Genomic DNA, 26,817 nt, shown 5'->3' on the forward strand with positions numbered 1-26,817 from the left:
GAATACAATTACTCTTAAAAGCAACTAATTCACACCATGGATCTCTGGTGTTGATGTTAGCCATTCTTCTGTATTACATCAGCCAGTTAATGCATTTGCTAAGACATTTCAATAATGCATTTACTTACACCCAATATATGAACTGTGAACTAACTCCCAACTGAGATAAGATTTACATCTTAGTTCACAGTACTTTACATTGGGTGTAAATAAATTCATTTGTGAAATATCTTTGCTGACTGTTCTGCAACTCACAATTAATATAGATCCACAGGGGCGGCATTGGTGACGCCGTTCACGTCACCTGACGTGGAAGTAGGTGCTGGTGACATTTTTAAATGGACGCCAGCCCTGCAGACAGTTCAGCAAAATGCAGAGTTGACCCCTTCCCCCCTTCCCTATACAAATACTGCAGAGTTGACCCCTTCCCACCTCGGTGGTGCCAGATTTCCCTGGACAGGAAAGTGAAGGCATGCGAGTGCCGCACGTTGTGCTGAAGATCGGGAACTGAAGATAAGATCGCTGCGGGTTACATTTAAATTAATGCAAACATCCAATTAGCATATAGAAAGAGGGTCCCATCGCAGAGTGGTGGAGGGTCTGCCAAGCAGCTTCCTCGCCGCTGGGATGATATGGTCCGGCAATCCCAGCGTCGGGTTCCATGGTGGCCGCTGCTGCTCTGATGCTCCACCCACCCCCCCACAGAACCCAACATCAGGCTGGGAACAAAATCCAGTCCACTAGTTCCAACAGCACCAGGGTTGGAGATGTAGCTCTTTTCTGAATCCCCTGTAGGTTTGACCTAAAAGTTCTAAACTTCGCAGCTTCTGAGCTGCTTTTAAAGGAATCATTTCCATGCATACTGAATAAAACAATATGAGGTATCAGTAATTAATCTAACATTGACCTAATCGTACTCTCCATCTCTCCCAATATTCTATTCCTGATTAACAAAGTAATTTCTACCGTGTGGGAAACTGAGCAATACAGGAAGTAATGAATAGTTTGAAGTGTTTGTAAATCAGTAATCTTATTAGAGATCAAATAACACCATGAACCACAAAAGCAAAATTTGAGTGGTTTACAAACAATCACTTGAAACCTTCATGAGACACTACCTTGTACAATTTCCATAACAGTATTTAGTTATTTATACAATAGGGTAAGAACAATGGAGAAAAATATTTCCTCACCTGTTAATATCCCAGATCTTAACAGTGTTATCCATGGAACAAGATGCTACAAAGTCACCACATGTGTGCCATGAACAACCCCAGATAGCATGAAGGTGGCCTGTAAATGTGAATACACACTCAACCTTCGTGAAATCCCATATCTTCACTGTTTTGTCTCCACTGGCAGTAGCAAGCATGTTACCGCTGCAGAAAAAGGAAATAATAGTATGAAAATTTGATATAGTGTTTTCTTTGATTTTGTCTCTAGCATGCATTTATATTTCAATTACAGGGGTGGGATAGTCCATCTCATCAATGCATGACAAACTGACAGAATGAATCCTACTCTGAGAAGAAATGGTCACATTAATTTAATTTCCTTTCCTCTGCGATAAAGCATTCTGTTGGATTGCTTCATAAAAACATAGGAATTGCTAGATGAAAAGTAGACCAAGCTCCATCTAGTTTGTCTTTTACCATCCTGGTAGTGGCATGATAGAACAATGATGGAGTTGTTGACTAATCATAGCAATTAATTCCTATCAATTAATCCAGAGTTTCATTCAGAGGTTCAACTAAAAACTGGTATAAGTTATTCAGTCAGGCCACAGGAAATCAGAATTCAGTTTGAGATTGAGATGTTAACCTGTAAAATGAACATGGTTAACAATCATTCTAATACTTTGGCATCAATATTATATTTTATGTCCAGAATTATGTTTGTAATAAAGCACTCGAGCAGGTGATTGGCTCAAAATAGCCCTACATATTTGTGTACCAACATGTTACTATACAGATAAGATCTGAATGTCCACAATTCCACAAATAGCAGGGGCTCATAGAATAGTTCAGTACAGAAAAGTAGGACAATTAGAGGATGAATCAATAATTACAATTTTTTATAAAATAGGAAACAGTACTGGTATTGTCTTAAAAATGCAACTAAGTTTTCTTTTGATCAAAAATTATAAATTCAGAAACATTTTTAAACTAAATATAGCCATGAGCTCTGAAGTCTGTGATATAACAATTAGTTATGGTTTATTCTGTTTTGTAGATTCAGGTCTTATTTAGGACAACTACTTTGATTGAAACATTTTTTAATCAAATGTATTTTCCAGACTAAATGCAATAATAGTGCAGCAAGGAAAGAATTGTTTTTTAAAATTCTTATAACTTGTATTTTGAAACAAGTCCAAAAATTGTTAGTCTGCTCAGGTCGTCATGCTGGTACATTTCCTGAAGGAAATCGCCTGTAATAGGCTCTGTAATAAGCATAGTGTCATAATACTTCAAAAAGAAGCACTTGATGAAAAGAACAATCTCAGGATTATTTTGTATGAAGATTTCTGGTGCTTCTTTGATTTGATGTAAGATGACAGGGAAAATGTTTTAAAGCAGCTCCTGATTTTACAAAAAAGGTGTACAGAATATGATTACCACATAAACGTACATCACAGAAACAGGCCTTTTGACCCAACTGGTTCATGCAGGTATTTATGCTCCGCAGGAGTCTCCTCCTAGCCCTCTTCATCTAACATCTTCTCTATGTCTACCTTATTCTAATCTTAACGACCTCTATTAGATTACTACCCCTCCCTCTGCCTCTCTTTTCTAAATAAGAGCCCCAGCCTGTTCGATCTTTAGACAAGTCTAATTATCTTTTTACTTCATTTTTAAGTTGTACGATGTTTAAATAAATGGAAGATCCAACTAGAACTGTCAGTGATGCCATGTAAAAGGTAGTGAAACCTTTAAAAAGCATTCAAAGGGTGTATCTATACTACAGATCTTTATATGAGGCTGATATAGACACAATACAATGCTAAGCCTGAAAACCTGGTTTATATTACCAACTATACCTCACTCTTTTTAGGAACATACGAACAGGAGTAGGCTATACAGACCCTCGAGCCAGTTCCACAGTTCAGTGAGGTCATGGCCGATCTGTATCCTAACTCCATCCATCCGCCTTTGTTTCATATCCCTTTATACAGTTAGCTAACAAAAATCTATCAATCACAAACTTAAAAGTATTAATTGAGCTAGCATCTACTGCTTTTTGTGGGAGACAGTTCCACACTTCTACCATACGTAGCAGGAAGAAATGTTTCCTAATTTCTCTCCAGATACCTGGCTCTGATTTTAAGGTTATGTACGCTTGTCCTAGACTCCCCCACCAACAAATAAAGTTTCTCCTTATCTATCCTATTAATTACTTCCAAAATCTTAAAAACCTCAACAACACTTTCCATTTGTTTTTTTTTAAAAATTTTTGTACCTGACTGCCACATTGCATTGATCTGTGTACATGGACCCCTATATCCCTTTGGATTTTTGCTGCTCCTAGCTTTTCACTATTTTTATAATACTTAGATCTATGCTTCTTTGGTCCAAAATGGATGACTTCACACTTACCTACATTGAAAACCATCTACCACAATTTTGCCCACTCATTAATTTATCAATGTCTCGATGTAATGTTATGCTCCTATCAAACCTGCTTACTGTACAACCAATCTTTCTATCAACGGCAAACTTGAATACATGGTTCTCCAATAAATATACTGAATAGCTGAGGCCCCAGCACAGATCCTTGTGGGGCACCACTAGTCACTTCCTCCAAATTGAGTACATACCAATTATCCTGAATCGCTGTCATCCATAATCTAATCAATCTCCTACCTAGGTCAATAATTTGCCTTCAACTCCATGAGCTTTAATTTTAGCTAACAATCTTTTATGTGGAACCTTACTGAATGCCTTCTGGAAGTCCATATAAATTACATCCATAGACAGTCCCCCGTCCACTACTTTAGCTCCTTCCACAAAAAAATTCAATTATTTTCAGCCACAAAGGAGCTCTGTGTTTGTGTGCTTGCACAGAACCTGTCAGTGGAATAATCAAAGAGCCTCAAACCTAACCTTTCTCTCATGAGGAATGTTTTGGGCAGGTTGTGGCTTGGAATGTTGGAATGTTGTTAGGTTTGACTGAGTTAAACGGTTCCAAGCCAAATGATGAAGAACAAAGCTAGATACAGATCCTTTTCTTGGTAGCCAGTTTATTCACAAAATGCAGTACTGTATATCTTTGCCTCCCACTCAACCATCCATTTCCCAGCAGGCTCTCTTTATATCTCCTGTAAGTCCTGAATTAAACAATGCCCTTCACATGTGTATCTTTAACAATATAATTAACCTATATTAGCACTATACGGTGTCTTCTTTAATGATGTGTTGGCATTGTGAGGGACCCCTGTGAAAGATCAGTTCTCACATAGTAAAACAGATTTATCAGATGTTATGACGAGGTGAGAGGGGTCTAGGGGTTCCCTCTCAGCCTTTTCCTGGTTTGACTGTAACAGGGTTTAATTTTAAAAACACAGTGTTTTTAGCTTCCCCTCAGTGAATCCTTGTTCACTGTTCTCCAATTGTAATGGCAAAGAAGTCAACCAGAAAGGTTTTCTTAGATTTAAACAAAAAAGGTGTAAGTTTATTAACCTTAAAACTCTAATTCGGTTAAAACTGCTAAAAATACACGATGCGACCACGCTAGCATGCGTACGAGATAAAAACACACACAGACAGAGACAGAAAAGGAGAAAGAATCAAGGGGAAAGGTTTGAAGCAATAACTGGGGTTCATTTACTGTCTTTTGAGTTTGACGTAAAGTCTTTGATTGCAGTTCAATCTTGCCATCTTCTTGGGGCCCAGCACACTCTTTCAAACTTGCTTCAATGGTTCTCTGTCTTCTTGACATCCAAATGCAGTTTCTTCTTTTCGTGAGACAGAGAGGGGGAGATGTTCTCTCTTCATGTTCAGTTGCAGTCTGACCTAAAACTGTTCTGTGAACACAATTCAAACCAAACCTGGGCCAGCAGGCCAGTCATGTGACTAGCTCTTTTTTCAGGACAACCTGCCCGGCGGGTTTTGTGGATTCTTTCAATCTTAGTCGACATCCTCAGTAGGGAGCTGGAATGCTGACCTTCACACACTCAACGTCTTTTGATCAAAATCCATTTGGTTAATTGAATTAGGGAGCAGTTCCACTGTTTTCTGCAGGCAACTGTCTCTTATAATGCAAATGTTTCCAGCCACTATCCTTTTAGAATGCAGGTGGCGTCATATTTTCAGTACAGTAAGAGTTTAAAATTAATGTTCCACGTGACAAAATTAATATGCCTCATTCTTGACAGGTGTGGTTTTCCTCACACTTAGAAATCTCAGATTCTAAGATATCCAACCTCGGTACCCCCAATACTTTGGAAAGGCAAATCTGTCAATTCCTCGTGGCTGGGATAGGCAGAATATTTTGCTGTATCCTTGAGATCAGAGCCTTTTTTGCAAAATGCCAAAAAAGCCAGGCTAAATCCTACATTTCACAGTCATCTGGGCCCAAAGTAACAAATCAGTATAGTTTTTATTCTCAAGGTACCAAGAAAGAGATACAAATGTAAAGATCCATCCTTTCAAAGATTTGGTATTTCAGCACAGCATTTGTATAAGATATGGCTGTGCTGTAGAATTGTACAATTCTATGAAATTACTTCGCATTTTTTCACCTTTTGCTTAACTGTCCTACCTGATCAACTGGGCATATTTTATATGTTATAATGACATCCTTACTGCAGTTGGAACAGCCTATATAATTGTTGTGTCAAATGTTGTGCATTAATCAAATGCCAAGAAATTGTTTTGTAAAACGTAAGTTTAAATGGACATAAACTGCAGCTTAACCAAGCATCCAAAGCATCATCAAATTATATAAAGTTATGTCAAACACTGATTTGGCCTCAAATGGAGTATTGTATCCAATTCTGGGCACCACACTTTAGGAAGGATGTGAAGGCTTTGGAGATGGTGCAGAAAAGATTTACAAGACTGGTTCCAGGGATGAGCCTTTAGTTATGAGGATAGATTGGCAAAGCCAGGGATGTTCACTTTAAAGAGAGGGTTGAGGGGAGATTTATGGAGGTGTTCAAAATCAGGAGGGGTCTGGATAGAGTCGATAGGGAGAAACTGTTCCCACTGGCGGCAGAAGGGTCGAGAGTCAGAGGACACTGATTTAGGGTAATTGGCAAAAAAAACAGAGGCGACATGATTTTAGGATTTGGAATGCACTGCCTGAGAGTGTGGTCGAGGCAGATTCAATCGTAGTTTTCAAAGGGAATTGAATAATTATCTGAAGAGAAAAAAGTTTGCAGGGCTACGGGAAAAAGGCCAGGTAGTAAGATTAGCTGAGTAGTTCTTACAGAGAGCCAGCAAGGACATGATGGGCCTCCTTCTGTGCTGTTCTGATTCTATGATTCTATGATATTGAACTTATAAGCAAGGAAGCGGGCCCTTCAGCCCAACTGATCTATGCTGGCATTTATGTTCCGCATGAGCCTCCACCTACCCTTGTTCATCCAACCCTATCAGCATAATTTCTATTCATTTCTCCCTCATGTGCTGATCTAGCTGACCCTTAAATGTCTTTATGCTATTCGCCGTAACCACTCCATGTGGTTGTGAGTTCTATATTCGAACCACTCTTCAGGTCAAGGTTTCTCCTCTACTTCCTAATACTACTGCTGGGATGAACAGGTTATTTATTTGTGTCAGCCGAATTCTCAGGACATTCCCATTCCAGTTCATTTGCAAACTTATTTATATTTGAATATACATTTCATTCCAACTCCAATGTTTAGTAACAAACCTATTACAAACTCTGAGATTATGAAAAAGATGATTTTTTTTTCAAGTGCTTCCCTTTCATATCAAACATCCTCACAGTGCTCAAAAATCAATTCAGCTTTCCCCTTTGTTCTTTGCAACCATCAAACATTGTTTGAGTTATCCAACTATGCCCCAGTGCATCTTCCACAACTTTGCATGTATTTATCTTATAGCCCATTTATGAAATCAGCCAAATCCATCCCAATACATTAATGTACATTCTCTTAAATTATGCAGGGGGAAATTTGGATTAGGCCCGATATTGGGCATGGGAATGCTGATCGGCACACACACTGAGGTGCTTGGTGCCAAGGCAGACCTGCCACAGAGCATCTTGTCATTGTCAAGGAGCATGAAGGAATCTGGCTCCAACTTGGCACAGGGCTTCGTGCAGAGTTTGGAGTCCATCTTATCTAGCGTGGAAGTGGTGGCCATTTTTATGACAGCATTTGCAGACCCAGACATGATGCAGCACCTGGTGACTGATGTCTCAGTTTCCATTGCAGCAAAGGCAGATGCCACCTAACATCTCAATACTGCGGTGGAAGCTCAGATTGAGGTCAAGAGAGCCATGCTTGTTGCCATGCAGTCTCAGACTGCTGCCATCATGGTTGCAGATACCAGTGCTCAAAGGGGCATGCAGGATCTCACAGCAGTGCAGCAATCTGTCCTCCAATAGATTACTAGGATTGGTGAAGTGCCGCCCCAGGGGAGTGGCAGTGGCTCCATGGAGTATGACAGCATTCATGTTCCCACCACTGTCCTTCCTGTTGCCTTTCAGCCAGCCAGACAAGACTGCTACCACCCCATGCTGGCATTGTGCAGTCTGAAACCTGGCCAAAAAGGCCCAGACCCATTGGAGATAATCCTACAAAGCCATCTGCAGTCATCCCCACTAAAATTCAGCAGCCTTCCATCAGCTATTCTGCAGCCTCTGGGGTAGCTCTGCATAGAAGCACTAGGACCGGAAAAGGCACCCAAAAGACAATAACTAAGGGAATGCACAAGGGTGACTAATTTAATTTTGCATGTACTTGTGGAAGTGCTGTCGAATGATGTTGCTATGGAATGGTTTTTTGCTGTGGCTTTTGGCCCAAAGGATGCCGTGATTGTACCTAACAGACAGATGGAAAGGTGGAGAATTGTGGAGCAACTGTGATATGGGGATGACATCTCAGGGGAAACGGCATCTCAATATCCACTCATGGAAAGCCCATCCTGAGTGAAAGGGTCCCTGATATCTCCTCCCTGCCTCCTCTTCCTTCTCCCAAGGTGGTCTCCGAAGGCCAGATGGCAAGGGCTCAATCCTGATGAAAGCAAGGTTGCAGAGGATGCAGAAGAGCACCACAACCTTTGAGACACACTGCACTGATTACTGGAGGGGTCCCCTGAGCAGTTCAGGCAGCAGAATCATTATTTCAGGATGCCAATGGCTTTCTCCACAACATTCAACATCCACAACAAAAGGCGGCACAGTGGCGCAGTGGTTAGCACCGCAGCCTCACAGCTCCAGGGACCCGGGTTCGATTCCGGGTACTGCCTGTGTGGAGTTTGCAAGTTCTCCCTGTGTCTGCGTGGGTTTTCTCCGGGTGCTCCGGTTTCCTCCCACAAGCCAAAAGACTTGCAGGTTGATAGGTAAATTGGCCATTATAAATTGTCACTAGTATAGGTAGGTGGTAGGGAAATATAGGGACAGGTGGGAATGTTTGGTAGGAATATGGGATTAGTGTTGGATTAGTATAAATGGGTGGTTGATGTTCGGCACAGACTCGGTGGGCCGAAGGGCCTGTTTCAGTGCTGTATCTCTAATCTAATCTAATTCCTGGTTGCTGGATGGCTCTCATTATAGGTATGCTGTCCACATGTGGTCAGGTGGCACAACAAAGTCATTAGCCATGTGTATAGCGGGCAGCCCTTGTCACTCAGCAGCCAGCCTCTGGTTCTTCATCATGGCCCAAAGATTGCGGGAAGAGCTGACTCCTACAGGGTGGATACTGCCAGGATAGTGGGCATTCACTGAGATGATCTTATGGGGATGGTCACATACCAACTGAATGTTAATAGAGTAGTAGCTCGTTAACATGTGCATGCAGTCGATTGCATCCTGCACTATTGGGAAACCTGTCAGACTGGCAAAGCCATGTGCTCACCCCTCCTGCTTCTCTCTGGTCAGTGAGAAGATGATGAAGTCCCCTCACCTTCTATCACCTCTCTGATGTAGCGATGGATGTCGAACTGTGAGGTGTTGCTAATGTTGCCTGCTCCTGGAAAGATCCACTGTCAGAGAAATTTAGGGTGCTGGTAACCTTGATGGCCACTGGCAGTGCCATCCTCACCCTGCTGTGAGGCAGCAGGTTAGGTTCTAGGAGATGGCACAGTTCAGTCACCATCTCCTAGGTGCCTCACACACTGCTCCTGGTTGAGATGGAGGTAGGAGAAGTGCTCCTTTAAGACTCTTAGTGTGTAGGGCTTTCTATTGAGAGCCCTCTTCCTCCCTCTGTGCACAGCTTCCCCTCTCTGCTGCCTGCGCTCCATTCATAGAAATGTAGAAACATAGAAAATAGGGGCAGGAGTAGGCCACTTGGCCCTTTGAGCCTGCTCCGCCATTCATTATGATCATGGCTGATCATCCAACTCAGTAACCTGTTCCCAATAAAGAAACATAGAAAATGTAGAAACTACTGAATCAGACTTTTTTCTGACAGGTCTTCCAACTCCTCTAACCTCCTTGTCAAAATCCAGCACCACTCGCTTGTAAATCCAAGAAGTTTGCAAAATTTCACCAGTAACTGCACCAGCAAAAGAAAGTCAAAACCACCTCACCTAAAAGTTGGGTGGTTAGCCCTTTAAATAGCACCAATAGTGGGGGGCAGTTGAACATTCAGCTGAGAATGATTATGAGAGGGTGCTAATTGGACCCACGCAGTACGAAGTAGCAGATTGTGTGCCAAATCACCATTAGAGGCTGTTTGGTGTCACAATCCATCTCTCTGCATGCTTCTGGCATAGCATGCCTATGCTAGTGCTCTGTCAGTCATAGCGTGCTGCGCAGGTTGCACCGGACATATCCCAGCCAACATCTTTATAGTTTCAGGCTTTGTTGGCACTGGCACCAGCAAAACTATGCAGACCAATTTCATGGCCAACAGTTTGTCTGCTTGTGGCAGAAACCTGTCCATTTCCATCCAGCTTATATCTTTCAGGAGTGGTGAAATGCCTTCTATGATGCAACAATATACAGAGCCAAAAGCATACAGAGCTTTTTCTCTTCTTTTCAGGTGTTAAGGAGCACAAGCTCCAGCAGCTCATGGGTTCCAACGCCCCACCAGATCCTTCTTCCCCTTCACTTCCCTCTGACCCCATCCCTTCTCCTAATCTGACCCTTTACCATGTATTCACAATACACTCTGACCTTCCCATCTCTGACGTTGAACAATCTGTACTTAACAAAGGACTCAGTTTTATCCCCTTTAAAGCCTGGCTACCTGACCCAAACCCAACAAGACCCGACTACATGTGTCGGGCTCGGATCGGGTCGGGCTGGACACTGCTTCCGGGAGGTCATGGGATCAGGCTTACCCAAGATTCCCCACAACTCCAGCTACAGGAATAGCCTGCTGCTGGAACAAATAAAGGAGATTCGTGTCAGGTTGGGTCTGGTAGGGTGCTAAAAAAAAATTAAATGGCTCGTGCTCGGGTTGGCTGTGGTTGGGTCGGGCCCAGGTCGGGTTTTAATTTTAAACTCATGCCAGGCTTTAATCCCCTTACGCCCCCACCCTCAATGAATTTCGCACTCGGCATGCCGCTAAACTCTTCTGCTGTCAGCTTCGTCTCCGGGCTCACTTCTTTGATCAAGATTCCTCTCCCCGACTAGCAGACCCTTTCACCCACCTCCAGTATTCTCCCTCCACCAGGACCCTGCTATCTGGGCTATTATCTACCCTTGATGTTTTCATTGAGAACTGTCCATGTGGCATCGGCCGTCTCAATTTCTCTGCTCCCCTCACTCACTCTAACCTGTCTCCCTCCTTGCTGCACTCTGTTCTCTCAGGTCTAACCCCAACATTGTGATCAAATCTGCTGACAAGGGTGGTGCTGTTGTTGTCTGGTGTACTGACCTCTACCTTGCAGAGGCTGGGTGCCAACTCTCCCCTGAACCATGACCCCACCACCGAACATCAAGCTACTGTCCACAGGACTGTCACTGACCTCATCTCCTCTGGAGATCTTCTCTCTACAGCTCAAAGTCCCACAAACCCGGACAGCCCGCTTCTACCTCCTTCCCAAAATCCACAAACAGGACTGTCCCAGCAGATCCATTGTGTCAGCCTGCTCCTGCCCCACTGAACTTATTTCTTCCTATCTTGACTCTATCTTTTCTCCCCTGGTCCAGTCTCTTCCCACCTACATCCGTGACTCTTCGGACGGCCTACGTCATTTTGGCAATTTCCAGTTTCCTGGCCCTAACCTCCTCCTCTTCACTATGGATGTCCAATCTCTCTACACCTCCATCCCCCACCAGGATGGTTTGAGGGCTCTCTGCTTCTTCCTTGAACAGAAGCCGAACCAGTCCCCATCCACCACCACCCTCCACCACCCTCCTCCGCCTGGCTGAACTTGTTCTTACATTGAACAACTTCTCCTTCAACTCCACTCACTTCCTTCAAATAAAAGGTGTTTATATGGGTACCCGAATGGGTCCTAGTTATGCCTGTCTTTTTGTGGGATATGTCAAACATTCATTGTTTCAGATCCTACTCCTCCCCCAACTCTTTTCCCAGTATATTGATGATTGTATTGTTGCTGCTTCCTGCTCTCGCCCCGAACTGGAAAATTTCATCAACTTCCAATTTCTACCCTTCTCTCACCTTTACATGGTCTATTTCCGACACTTCCCTTCCCCTCCTCGACTTCTCTGTCTCCATCTCTGGGGATAGGCTGTTTACTAATATTCATTATAAGCCCACCGACTCTCACAGCTACCTTGACTACACTTCTTCACACCCTGTTTCCTGTAAGGATTCCATACCATTCTCCCAGTTTCTCTGTCTCCGACGCATCTGTTCTGATGATGCAACCTTCCACAACAGCGCTTCTGACATGTCTTCCTTTTTCCTCAACAGAGGATTCCCCACCACTGTGGTTGACAGGGCCCTCAACCGTATCTGACCTATTTCCCACACTCCTGTCCTCACTCCTTCTCCTCCCTCCCAGAACTGCGACAGGGTTCCCCTTGTCCTCACTTTCCACCCCACCAGCCTCCACATCCAAAGGATCATCCTTCGCTATTTCCGTCACCTCCGGCACGATGCCACCACCAAACACATCTTCTCTTCCCCGCCTCGTCAACATTTCGAAGGGATTGTTCCCTCCATGACACCCTGGTCCACTCGTCCATCACCCCAACACCTCGTCCCCTCCCACAGCACCTTGCCATGTAATCGCAGGAGATGTAATACCTGCCGTTTTATCTCCTCTCCCCTCACTATCCAAGGCCCCAAACACTCCTTCCAGGTGAAGCTGCGATTTACGTACTTCCTTCAGTTTAGGATGCTGTATTCGGTGCTCACAATGCGGTCGTCTCTACATTGGGGAGACCAAATGTAGATTGGGTAACTGCTTTGCAGAACACCACCGTTCAGTCCGAAAGCATGACCCCGAGCTTCTGGTTACTTGCCATTTCAACACAACACCCCGCTCTCATACCCACATTTCTGTCCTTGGCCTGCTCCAGTGTTCCAGTGAACATCAACGCAAGCTCAAGGAGCAGCACCTGATCTTTCGATTAGACACTGTACAGCTTTGCGGACTGAACATTGAGTTCAATAATTTCAGAGCATGACTGGCCTTTTTAAAAAAAAATTTTAAATTTTAGTTTTTAATCATGTAGACAGAGCTGCTCATTATTCTGCTATTAACACTCTTTCTGGACTAATGATTTGTCTTTCACCAAAAGCATTAACACTTTCTTTGCCTTTGTCCCTGGACAGCTTTGTTATTTAATCTCTCCTGCCCTCTGCCCTATCATACACCAGTATTGTTCTCTTCCCCAGCTACCACCCACCCCCCACCCCCCTTCACTTGCTTAAAACCTAATTCTTTTCTAACCTTTGTCAGTTCTGATGAAATGTCACAGACCTGAAATGTTAACTCTGCTTCTCTCTCCACAGATGCTCGATGACCTGCTGAGTATTTCCAGCACTTTCTGTTTTTATTTCAGATTTCCAGCATCTGCAGTATTTTGTTTTTAATATACAGAGCCAGTCTGGCGACTTGTGCATTAAGCATTTAATATTTATGAGTTAGGTAAAATGTTAGCCAATAGTACACACAGCATTCGATCTTCAGACAAGTGCAAATATGTTGGCAATCTTCTTTCAACTGGTTTGTTACATTTTGGGTTGCCTATAGGATATCTTTAGGTTGAAGAAACACAAGAAGTAGCTCCTCTATTCTAAAATCAAGTACAAAAAAGTTCAACTTATGCATATTTAAAAGAGTAAATCACAGATTATTATGAAGACAGTCAAAGAGAGAAAGAAAAGAACAATCAGAAAAGCATGGTGAAATACAGTCAGAAAAACAAAAACAAAAGAATGTGACAGTCTTTTAAAATCATTCATGTAAATTACTTAATGCAGCTGATGCAGTCATGGCAAAGTGGTAATAGGAGTGCTTTTTGAATGCTATCTATGGCTGCAATGTCATGAACTAACCTCACAATAATATGAGGTCAAGTAATTTACATGGTCTCATAACTCGCAGCACACTGTGTACAATGCACTGGAAGCACACCATGATTTAAAGGCGGCTCATTGCTCTTTAGGCTGTCCTATTACTGATGGCTGCAGGAAGTTTACAAAGCAGAGCAGTTCTAAACTACAATGCAGCCTTGGATGTCTGGCTACAATTGGAATTCCCTCAGCAAACAGGGTAGATGGAAGATGGGATGGAGCTTTTAAAAAGCATGCACACCTGTAGTCGTGCAAATGACAAAATACAGCAAAGAAACAGAGAAATCATGAGGCCAAATACACTTCTTGCCACAACTACCTGGCACACCACTGTTTGAAAAATAGGACCCAACACAGATGACATCCATCACCTGTTTCACATTGTGCTGAGTGAGTGAGTTGCTGTTCAAGTACTGACATATCATTTTGGGGTCATAACCTCATTAAAATATTCTTACAGTCTTAATGAGCCTAAAACACAGCTGGTGCAAAGTGCTGTGCCACTTTGGTTCATGTTGTGCGCAACTGGCACATGGAAGGCGACCCTACCTGATAATATACATCATAATGTCTTGCCCCATGCACATCGGCAACACATGCATGAGCATTGTGCTGTTGGCCATTATCTGTTAATAAGTTGAGATAAAAATACAAACTATTTTATAACATAGATACATGAAGGCATCAGGTTTGGGGCAGTGCAATTTAAGAACATAGGAACTCACAGGGCACTGCACCCAGAAACATGTGGAAAAGAGGCAAATTGGAGGAATATCAAGGTCAATGTATCTGGATTAAGCTATCTGTTGGAGATTTTGCATCCAGATGGAGTGTATTGGTAACTGCATCTTTTTTTGGGGAGTGGGCAGGAAAGTGGAATTCAAGCCCAAGATCAGCCATGATCATATTGAATGGCAGAGCAGGCTTGATGGGCCATATGGTCTACTTCAGCTCCTATCTCTTGTGTTCTTGTGTTTGTGGGAGTCGCTGGCTAGGCCAGAATTTACTGACCATCCCGAATTGTCGTTGAGAAGGTGGTGGTGAATCGCCTTCATGAATCGCTGCAGTCCTTGAGGTTACTTCACAAAACTGCAGCCTTCAACAGCATGCAAAGAGCATTCCGACCACCGCTTTGCCATGACTGCATCACCTGATGCTGTATGCCAGAGATATTGTACCACATTTCATGGAATAGCAGGCCATGTAAGCATTTCTGCCTGTGATTTAGTGGATGGGAGTTTTGGGAGACCACCAAAGAGGAGATGGGGCAGTTTTCCAGGTCCTCTGTAAACTCAGTGATAGATTTCAACCAGCTGACAACAGAGTCCGAGTAAATCCTACCAAGAAAATATAGAGTACATACAATGTGGTAACCACATCTATTCTGGCTGTTCTCTCCGATTTCCATGAAATGCAGGGCATTTTGTAAATAGACTTTTGTTGCACGCCCCTAAATCAATGCCACAAACGGCTTCTGGCTGAAACATATAAAGACAAAATGAAACCAATACATGGCATTAAATGGTTTCAGAGGGGTTATGTATGGAGCTCCAGAATTTTGAACCAGTGATGATGAAGGAGGAATTATGTATGTTGTCATGCAGGCCCCCACCTACCAAGAATGAGGCACATTAATTTCACCACATGGACATTAAATTTCAAATTGCTGCTGAAAAGAAGAGAAGGCCTGTGACAAGGGGTTGGCACGCCCCTGGCTGGAAAGACATTTTTGCATATTAACAGACAGTGTTGGAACAAAGGAACTTTCCCCTGCTCCAATACAATCTACAAACAGACCTGGTCAAACCAGTTAGCCACATGACTAACCAGCTTGATAGTCTGGGTTTTCTTCTGAATTGTACAGTTTTTTGAACTGAGAGCCTGCTGAAAGCTGTTTGCTCCTGGATTGAAAAGACTTCTCCTGGCTGGCTTGCCACAGCCCCTCCCGTCTGCTCCCATCTCTTTCTCACGGAACTCCAAAAACCAACTGAAGACACATGAACCCCAAGAAAGAAGAGTCTCCTACAGTGAACAAGGTTTAAGAAGAATACTGGGCCCCAAGGAAAAGCAAGATCTACCTATGAACAAGGACTCTACAGTCAGCTCAAAAACCCATAACGAAAACTCTTCAGATAGTGCCTCAAACCTTTCCACTTTATTTTTATTCTGCTCTTTTCTGTCTCTATTTGCATGTGCGTATCGCGTATGCATGCTAGCGTGGGGCGCAACGTGTATCGTAGGCGTTAACCGAATTAGGGTTTTAAGTTTAAGTTTAATAAAATTTCACCTTTCTTCTTTAAACCTAAGAAAGCCTGTATATGCTGGTTTCTTTGCCTTATAATTGGAAAGTAGTGAACAAGGATTCACCAAGGGGAGGCTAAAATAAAGCCCTGCTACAGTAAGACCAGGTGAAGGCTGAAAGGGACCCTAGACCTCTTTTTCACCTGGTCATAACAATGGCCAATTAAGATGGTGTGTGACTTGAAGGGGAACCCCACATCCTCAAGACTGCAACCTCCACCTCCTTAAGATTGCTTGTCTCCACCCCTGCCTCAGCCCATCCATGCTTTTGTTACACCAGACTCAACTTTTCCAATGCTTTTCTGGCCAGCCGCCCACCTTCCAACCTCCGTAAACTGCAGCTCATTCAAAATTTTGCTGCCTGTATCCTAACTCACATCAAGTCCTGTTCACACATCACCCCTGTGCTTGCTGATTTATATTGACAATACCTCAAATTAAAATTCTCACCCCAATGTTAAGATCCTCCATATCCTCCCCCTCCCTGTCTCTGTAAAGTCAGTCAACCCTACAGCCCTCTGTTATTTCTGTGTTCCTCTAAATCTGGCCTCTTGTGCACATGGATTTTCATCATCCTAGCATTAAAACTGCGCCTTCAGCTGCTTAAGCCCTAAGTTCTGGAATTTCCTCCCTAAACCTTGACTCTCTACCTCTTTCTCCTCTTTAAGACACTTAATAAAATCTACATATTTGACCCAGCTTTTGGTCACCTGTCCTAATATCTCTTTATGTAGCTTGGTGCCAAATTTTGTCTGAAAATGCTTCTTCTGAAGCCCTTTTAACAGATATAAATGCAAGCTATTGTTGTAGATCATGGCTCATTAGTTCCTCAGCTTCATTTACCCTAGTTCCATATCCCTTGTTACCCTTTTCCAACAAAAAGTTATTGATCTCAGTCCTGAAACACCAACTGTCCCAACATCTACAAACTTTTAGGAAGAGAATTCCAAATTTCTGCTACCCTTTGAGTGAAAAATTGCTTCCTCATTTCCCTCCAAAATGACCGAGCACTAATTTTAAGGTTATGGCCAGAACTTTATGTACCCCCACGGAAGCGGGCTGTAGGCAGGGGGTGGGGTGGTGGGGGTGGCAGTGGCATAAATTTCAGGGGGAGGAGGGGGGAGGGTGCCATTCCCGTCGCCTTCCCGCCTCCACTACAATTTTACGAGAGGTAGAGGAAATAACAAATGGCCTGTCTGCCACAGGCCAACTGAGACCCTTAAGAGGCCAATTACTTGCTGCTTAAGGGCCTCCACCCGCCACCACTGGTATTTTACCAGCAGCGGCCAGGAAATGCAGTACCTGTGGAGGCCACTTTGCAGGCCTGGGGCGGGGGTTGGTGGGGGTGGGGGGGGGGGGTGCTCCTGATTGAACACCCTGTGCCCCATAGAGGGCCCTCCCAGCAGCACATGCCTCCCCTGCTAGAGCACCACCCTCCTGAACTACCCCCACGCTCTCACCAGGGCCCAGCTGATTGTCCCCCAGCGAGACGCGAAACCCCACTCACCTTTAACGTAGCCAATGTCCACGATCCTCTTCTGGCTGGGTGCAGTCCCTGCAATGGCCACCGCTCCCTGCTGGGACTGAGGACCTGCCCTGGGCCAATTAAGGGCTTGGGCCACTTAAAATTATGGCATGACTTCCAGACCCAGTGAAGGGGGCTCGCCCCCAACTTTTTGGCTGTAGGTGGGGCCTTCGCCCCATTGTAAAATTCCAGCCTACGTCCCCACCCCGCTTTCTTGATTCACCCACTGGAGGAAATTGTTTCTCCTCTTCTGCCCTATCGAATCCTTTTAACATTTTAAACACCTCAATCAGGTCACTCCTCAATCTTCTAAACTGGAAGAAAAAGAAGCCAAGTGTATGCAACCTGTCATCATAATTTAACCCTTTATGTCCTGAAAGCATTCTGATAAATCAACACTGCATACCTTCCAAGACCAATAAATCCTTCCTGAGGTGCAGTGCCCAAAACTGAACTAAGTACTCCAGATGGGGTCTGAACAAGGCTCTATACAACTGAAACTTAACTTCACCCTTTCGTAATCTAGCCCCGTTGAAATGAAGGCCATTACATTTGCCTTTTTGATTGCTACTTGTACCTGTCTATGAGCGAACTATTTGTGCAGTTGGCCTCCACAATTTCTTTGCTCCTTTACAGTTCCTAGTTTCTCACCATTTAGAAAATACCAAAGTGGATGACTTTCATCTGTTTTTTCCCAATCACTTGATCTATGTCCATTTGCAACTTCTTACTCCCATCTGCACTACTTACTATCCCTCTTAACTTATGCCACAAATTCGGGTGCATAGCGTCCATTTTTGGGCACAGTGAGTGGTCTTAGAGGTCCAAAATGTGGCGTGTGTGCACACTTCTGGTGCAAGTATTGTCGAAAGGCATGTTGTTGTAGTCAGTAGCTCCCACACAGTGAGTGTCTGCTGGAAGTAGGCAGAGTAGGCAGATCATGATGTCAATCAGAGCGTAGCACTGTTTTGATGCCTGCACTGCCATTTTAGAACTCAACGCTCCAGCTAACGCCATCTCTTAATCATGCCAGGCTGAACATGTGTTCAGCAGCAGGAAGGATGCCTCACTGGTGCAATTTAAAAGGATCATCAACCACTTTCATGCTCGTTGCTGATTGATTTCTACTGTCTGTTGCTGCAATTGTACTAGTGATTGGTGCTTTCTCAAGCTCTTTAAAGTTGCTAAAGTCTACAGGGAGTGGTGTGGCAGGTGGATAAGGACTTAGTCAAGGCAATGCATAAACAAGATGATCCCAGACATGGAAATAGGCAGTAGAAGGCATTCTCCTTGGTATACAGCATGGCTGTGGGAACAAGCAGGAGGCACACAGAGCTGCAAAAGCTGCTAGAAGAGGGAGAAGGAGGAGGAGGGGAAGAAAGCCTCTCAATAGGAGACCATAGCTGCCCAGGGTGTTCAAGGAGCAATAATCCTACCTGAACCTCAGTGATGCAGTGTGTGAGAGATGTCTCTTTTTCACTAAGGAAATCCTCACTGAAATCTGTCATCTTCTGCAGCAACAACTACAATCTCAGAGCAGGGCAAGGATTACATTGTTAGTGGCTGTAAAGGTTGTTGGAATATTGATTCACGCTACATACGTACTTCAATGTCTTGGGCTGTTGGTGGGATTAGCACACGATGAGTTAAAGAGCTTTCAGCTTTGCTAAACAAGAATGCTTTATGAAGCAGGCCTAGCAAGGATGGGAAACTGAAAAAATGTGTAAAGGTCATCCATCCATGTCTTGATGGTCTGGCAGATGATTGTCTGATCATTGTGTTTATAGTAATAAAGTGATAGGAAGAGCTTAAGTGGACCTTATAACCATGGTAACAGAATGATTAGGAGGGATTGAGATGGACTAAGTGCATCTTCTTGGCTACATGTAACTAATCTAATGCCAATTTGTATGTGTCTTTTGATCTATTGTGATTTAGTATAGTACACATGAAATGCAGAGAACAAAGGTATAATTGGTATAAGAGTTTCGAGAGAACCACTGTATGTCGTAGTCACACTGAACTGGAGAATGTGATGTACCTGAGTTCTTATGGTGAATCATTAATTCAATAAAGACTCTTGTAATCATAGAGGAGCTGTGTGGGATGTGTCAGCTGTGGCTCAGTTGGTATAACTTTCACCACTGAGTCAGACAGTTCTGGGTTCAAGTAAGTGGCCCTTCATTGCTATATAATCAAAGCTGAATTGTAAACTTTTTGGAGGGATATGAGATGGGTGTCAAAGAACAAAAGAACAAAGAACAGTACAGCACAGGAACAGGCCATTCGGCCCTCCAAGCCTGCGCCGATCTTGATGCCTGCCCAAACTAAAAGCTTCTGCACTTCCGGGGTCCGTATCCCTCTATTCCCATCCTATTCATGTATTTGTCAAGATGCCTCTTAAACGTCTCTATCATACCTGCTTCCACCACCTCCCCCGGCAACAAGTTCCAGGCACTCACCACCCTCTGTGTAAAGAACTTGCCTCGCACATCCCCTCTAAACTTTGCTCCTCTCGCCTTAAACCTATGTCCCCTAGTAACTGACTCTCCCACCCTGGGAAAAAGCTTCTGACTATCCACACTGGCCATGCCGCTTATAACTTTGTAAACCTCTATCATGTCGCCCCTCCACCTCTGTCGTTCCAGTGAAAACAATCCGAGTTTATCCAACCTCTCCTCATAGCTAATGCCCTCCAGACCAGGCAACATCCTGGTAAACCTCTTCTGTACCCTTTCCAAAGCCTCCACATCCTTCTGGTAGTGTGGTGACCAGAATTGCACGCAATATTCTAAGTGTGGCATAACTAAAGTTCTGTACAGCTGCAGCATGACTTGCCTATTTTTATACTCTATGCCCCGACCGATGAAGGCAAGCATGCCATATGCCTTCTTGACTCCCTTATCCACCTGCGTTGCCACTTTCAGTGACCTGTGGACCTGTACGCCCAGATCTTTCTGCCTGTCAATACTCCTAAGGATTCTGCCATTTACTGTATACTTTCCACCTGCATTAGATCTTCCAAAATGCAATACCTCACATTTGGCCGAATTAAACTCCATCTGCCATTTCTCCGCCCAAGTCTCCAACCGATCTATATCCTGCTGTATCCTCTGACAATCCTCATCACTGTCCGCAACTCCACCAACCTTCGTGTCGTCCGCAAACTTACTAATCAGACCAGCGACATTTTCCTCCAAATCATTTATATATACTACAAACAGCAAAGGTCCCAGCACTGATCCCTGTGGAACACTACTAGTCACATCCCTCCATTCAGAAAAGCACCCTTCCACTGCTACCCTCTGTCTTCTATGACAGAGCCAGTTCTGTATCCATCTTGCCAGCTCCCCTCTGATCCCATGTGACTTCACCTTTTGTATCAGTCTGCCATGAGGGACCTTGTCAAAGGCTTTACAGAAGTCCATATAGATAACATCCACTGCCCTTCCTTCACCAATCATCTTCGTCACTTCCTCAAAAAACTCAATCAAATTAGTGAGACACAACCTCCCCTTCACAAAACCATGCTGCCTCTCGTTAATAAGTCCATTTGTTTCCAAATGGGAGTAAATCCTGTCCCGAAGAATCCTCTCTCATAATTTCCCTACCACTGACGTAAGGCTCACTGGCCTATAATTTCCTGGATTATCCTTGCTACCCTTTTTAAACAAAGGAACAACATTGGCTATTCTCCAGTCCTCTGGGACCTCACCTGTAGCCAACGAGGATGCAAAGATTTCTGTCAAGGCCCCAGCAATTTCTTCCCTTGCCTCCCTCAGTATTCTGGGGTAGATCCCATCAGGCCCTGGGGACTTATCTACCTTAATGCTTTGCAAGACACCCAACACCTCCTCCTTTTTGATAATGAGATGACTGAGACTATCTACACTCCCTTCCCTAGGCTCATCATCTACCAAGTCCTTCTCCTTGGTGAATACTGATGCAAAGTACTCATTTAGTACCTCACCCATTTCCTCTGGCTCCACACATAGATTCCCTTCTCTGTCCTTGAGTGGGCCAACCCTTTCCCTGGTTACCCTCTTGCTCTTTATATCCGTATAAAAAGCCTTGGGATTTTCCTTAATCCTGTTTGCCAATGACTTCTCATAATCCGTTTTAGCCCTCCTGACTCCTTGCTTAAGTTCCTTCCTACTATCTTTATATTCCTCAAGGGATTCGTCTGTTCCCAGTCTTATAGCCCTTACGAATGCTTCCTTTTTCTTTTTGACAAGGCTCACAATATCCTGCGTTATCCAAGGTTCCCGAAACTTGCCAAACTTATCCTTCTTCCTCACAGGAACATGCAGGTCCTGGATTCTAATCAACTGACGTTTGAAAGACTCCCACATGTCAGATGTTGATTTACCCTCAAACAGTCGCCCCCAACCTAAATTCTTCAGTTCCTGCCTAATATTGTTATAATTAGCCTTCCCCCAATTTAGCACCTTCACCCGAGGACTACGCTTATCCTTATCCACAAGTACCTTAAAACTTATGGAATTATGGTCACTGTTCCCGAAATGCTCCCCTACTGAAACTTCGACCACCTGGCCGGGCTCATTCCCCAATACCAGGTCCAGTACGGCCCCATCCCTAGTTGGACTATCCGCGTATTGTTTCAAGAAGCCCTCCTGGATGCTCCTTACAAATTCTGCCCCATCCAAGCCCCTAGCACTAAGTGAGTCCCAGTCAATATAGGGGAAGTTAAAATCACCCACCACTACAACCCTGTTACCTTTACATCTTTCCAAAATCTGTCTACATATCTGCTCCTCTACCTTCCGCTGGCTGTTGGGAGGCCTGTAGTAAACCCCCAACATCGTGACTGCACCCTTCCTATTCCTGAGCTTCACCCATATTGCCTCGCTGCATGACCCCTCCGAGGTGTCCTCCCGCAGTACAGCTGTGATATTAAGAATTTTTTTTAAATGTTCTTTTTGAAAAAAGCCATTTTACTTTGCTGGAAACTAGCTGGAGGCGGATGAATTGTTGAGTTATGGGGAAAGAGCAGGGGAATGAGACTAATTGGATAGCTCTTTCAAAGAGCCGGCATGGGCACGATGGGCTGAGTGGCCTCCTTCTGTGCTGTTATCATTCTAAGCTGCACTCCAGGACTTGAGCACAAAAATCTAGGCTGCCACTCCAATGCAGGACAGAGGGAGTGCTGTACTGTCGGAAGTGACATCTTTCATATGAGATGTTAAAGCAGAGGGCCTATCTGTCCTCATAATAAAAGCAAAATACTGCGGATGCTGGAAATCTGAAATAAAAACAAGAAATGCTGGAACCACTCAGCAGGTCTGGCAGCATCTGTGGAAAGAGAAGCAGAGTTAATGTTTCGGGTCAGTGCCCCTTCTTCGGAACTGACAAATATTAGAAATGTCACAGGTTGGAAGCAGGTGAGGTGGGGGTGGGGCAAGAGATAACAAAGGAGAAGGTGTAGATTGGACAAGGCCACATAGCTGACCAAAAGGTTATGGAGCAAAGACAAACAATATGTTAATGGTGTGTTGAAAGACAAAGCATTAGTACAGATAAGGTGTTAACGGACTGAAGATTGAACAGCAGCAAGTGCAAACATGAAAAAAAACAGTGGGTAAGCAAACTGAACAAACTAAGATGAAATGAAATAAATGCCAAAAAAAAGAAAGATTGTAAAAAATGTAAAAAAGAAAAAACAAAAAAATAACTACTAATGAAAGTAAAATGGGGGGCTGTCATGCTCGGAAATTATTGAACTCAATGTTCAGTCCGGCAGGCTGCAGTGTGTTTAATCGGTAGATGAGATGCTGTTCCCCGAGCTTGCGTTGATGTTCACTGGAACACTGCAGCAATCCCAGGACAGAGATGTGAGCATGAGAGCAGGGGGGAGTGTTGAAATGGTAAGCAACCGGAAGCTCAGGGTCCTGCTTGCGGATTGAGTGGAGGTGTTCTGCAAAGTGGTCACCCAGTCTGCGCTTGGTCTCCCAATGTCGAGGAGACCACATTGTGAGCAGCGAATACAGTATACTACATTGAAAGAAGTACAAGTAAATCACTGCTTCACCTGAAAGGAGTGTTTGGGGCCTGGGATAGTGAGGAGAAAGGAGGTAAATGGGCAGGTATTACACCTCCTGCGATTGCAGGGGAAGGTGCCATGGGACGGGGACGAGGAGGTGGTGAGGTCTATCTGTCCTCTCAGGTGTGCATAAAAGATCCATGGCACTACTTTGAGGAAGAGTAGGGGAGTTATCTTTGGTGTCCTGGCCGATGTTTATCCCTCAATCAACATCACAAAGCCAATTATCTGGTCATTATCACATTGGAGCTTGGTGTGCACAAATTGGCTGCCACATTTCCTACATTACAACACTGTATACACTTCAAAAGTACTTCATTGGCTATAAAGTGCTTTGAGATGTCCGGTGATCATGAAAGGAACTTGACCAATGCAAGTCTGTTTGTCCTTTCCTTTATGATATGCCTGAGTACTTATGTTGGATTGTGTAACAATAAAGCTTGTTAAGGATTCAATTCTGTGGTTGTTACAACTGAAGTCTATGTACTCTAATGTTTAAAGAAACAGAATGAAATAGAACAGGAAAGCAGTCCCAACAAAGGTGACTGTGGCCATGAACATTGAGCTCCTTCTCGACTGCAGCGGAGGATGTTTAAAACACCTCGCAGTTGCCATCCAGTGTTGCATAAGGGAGATTACTGACGCTCTTTATTTAAAGAGAGTTGACTTTATTTAATTCACTCTTGCTAGACAGCAGCAGGCAGAATAGGCACACAGCTTCACAAGGATTGCGGGCTTCCCCATGGCGCAGAGTGCCATTAACTGCACACACATTGCTTTGCGGATGCTGCATGGCAGCTCTGAGTTTTACTGAAATTTCATTCTCTCAGCGTTCAGTTGGTGTGTGACCATAGGCAGTGAAACATGCAGGTCAATTCCTGGTAACATGGCAGCAGTCATGATGCTTTCTTTTTATGGCACTAGGCATACCGCTAGTCACCATAACAAGCCAAAGTGTGGCTACTAGGTGACAAGGGCTATTTGCTGACCTCATGGCTGATGATTCCGGCGTACAACCTATGTTGCATGCATACATGAAAGCCATGTTGGCACATGAAATGTGATCGAGCAGACCATTGACATGCTGAAACAATGCTTCTGCTACCTGGACCATTCTGGATGAGCCCTGCAGTACTCAGAGGAGCTGGTTCCAAGATTTGTGGTAGTTTGCTGTATGCTGCACAGCCTTGTCATCATAAGGACACAGCCCTTGCCACCAGCGAATGACAAGCAGCTGAGGAGTAGGAGGAGGAGGAAGATGAAGGGAGGAAGCAGTCTAGACAGCCCATTTCTGGTCGGGCTGTCCATGAAAAACTCATCTGACTGCAATACCTGTAAAGGCAACTCCAATTCTCCATTCACTAACAATCCTACCCCGTGCATTCCCCCTGTCACTGACCATCACAGTGCCCACTTGACCACTGCAAAAATGAAAACCAACACAAAACAAACATTTCAAATCAAATTTATAAACCAAACATTGACATATTGCAAAAAAGGTAACTAATCACCCTTATGCTTTCCCTTTGTCCCTGTCTTCCATGTGCCTTTGCTTGTCCTAGTGCTCCTACACAGTGGTATCCAAGTGGCTGCAGATGGCTGGTGGAAGGCTGCTGACTTTCAGTCGGGATGTCTGCAGATAGCCTTGGAGGATGACCTCGAGCAGCTCTTGGCCTAGAAGGCCCAGCTTTGGACTGCACCATCTTGGCATGGGCAGCAGCAGTTTGGGCTGGCTAACTGACAAGCAATAAGCAAGGGCACTGGCAGAGTGGAAGACGAATGCTGTCGTCCTGAAAGAGGACAACGGGTTCGTGCTCCAAGGAGACACTGCCATGCCCCCAGGTTTGTGCCTCAGCAATCCTAGCAATCTGTTAGAGGACAGATTGCTGCACTGCTGTGACACGCTGATAGCCCCTTCTAACATTGGTATATGCAGTCATGATGGCAGCAGTCTGGGCTTGCATGGCAGCAAGCTGACTATATATGGCAGAATTCTGAGCTTCCACTGTAGCTTTCAGACATTGGGCGGCTTCTGCTTGTGCTGCAATGGAAGCTGAGACATTGGCCATCAGATGCTGCATCATGGTTGGATCATCAGGAGTTGGCCACCACTTCCATGGTGGAAAGGATGAACTCCAAGTCCTGTGCAAAGCCCTGTTGAAAGTTGGTGCCTGACTCCTCCATGCTCCTGGACATTGCATGCAGGTTTTTTGGCAGGCCTGATAATGCACCAAGCATTTCTTTGTGCACACATATCAGCCTTCTTTTGTAGTCTGCCCCATCGAAGTGCTCATCGGAGTCCTCTGCAGCAGAACTCATGTGCAACGTCACCCTCCGGGGAGTTGCCACCTGTGCTACCTTTGCCCTCTGCCCTGGTTGCAGGCCACTCATGCCCAGTGTCTCACCATGTACATATCCTGCCACTAAGCTATCCACCAAAGCTGGTGCAGTGTCAGTATCTGAGCTGGTGGCTGCGAGTGTGAAATTGAATGGGGTGGGGTGTTTCTTCACCATCACTGTCTTGCCCAAATTACAGTTTGTGGGTATCTGAAAGGAGAAAGCCACAAGGGTAGGGTAGCCATGAGGAGATGGGGGGAAAGTAATTGGTGCATCCTTACACCATTCGTAGCTTGTAAATTATAAGAGATTGTGGGATGAGGGTAATTGAAATGCGAGAAGGAACATCAGGTATACTGTCATATTCGATCGTTTCAGCCTTACCGCTGGCCACTGCCTCAGTAATGGGCATTCCAATGATGGTGAGCACCATCTCCTCCATAGAGTTAAGTATATAAAGCCGCGCCTGTCTCCTGCAGTTAGCACCTGCTGCTTCTGGTTGTGTGTCACATTGTCCTGCAAGAGAGAAGGAACTGTATCAGTGAGTGCAGTGCAATGTGTTCGAGTGATGTGGCTGTTATGTTTGAATAGCTGACTGTATGTGCAAGCTGTGAGAATGTGGCTGTGAGGCTTGCAGCAGCGCTCAGTGTTTGAGGGTGAGATGAAGCTATGAAAGTTAGGTATGAGTTGTGATTGATGGAGATTGTTGTGCATTGAGCATGCCTGAGGCTAGTGGTGCAGTTGGTGGGATATGGCATTTGAACATGACACTGACCTTGACCACTCGTGTGTGGTCATTGAAATTTTTGCAGCATTGTCTCCAGGTCCTTGGGGCTTTACTCCTGGCATTGACTGACACAGCTATCTGGTCACACTGCCTTCTGAGAGCTTGTCTGGAGGGCCTCCTATAGCCCCCTGTAGATAGTGCACATTCCTCCTCTTTACCTCCTTGACCATGGGCTCCAA

The 26,817-nt window shown here is 44.5% G+C and overlaps 1 protein-coding gene across 2 annotated transcripts in view; it reads right to left on the minus strand.

Moving 5' to 3' along the window:
- The window catches only part of LOC137372316 (sperm-associated antigen 16 protein), a 1,170,879-nt gene that overhangs the window by 427,522 nt on the left and 716,540 nt on the right, over positions 1–26,817 (minus strand). For both annotated transcript variants that reach the window (XM_068036139.1, XM_068036138.1), the window contains one exon: positions 1,194–1,379. In XM_068036139.1, the coding sequence (XP_067892240.1) occupies positions 1,194–1,379 (186 nt within the window). The remainder of the gene's footprint in view (positions 1–1,193; positions 1,380–26,817) is intronic.

Source organism: Heterodontus francisci, chromosome 7 (assembly GCF_036365525.1).
Source record: "Heterodontus francisci isolate sHetFra1 chromosome 7, sHetFra1.hap1, whole genome shotgun sequence".
Taxonomy (NCBI): domain Eukaryota; kingdom Metazoa; phylum Chordata; class Chondrichthyes; order Heterodontiformes; family Heterodontidae; genus Heterodontus; species Heterodontus francisci.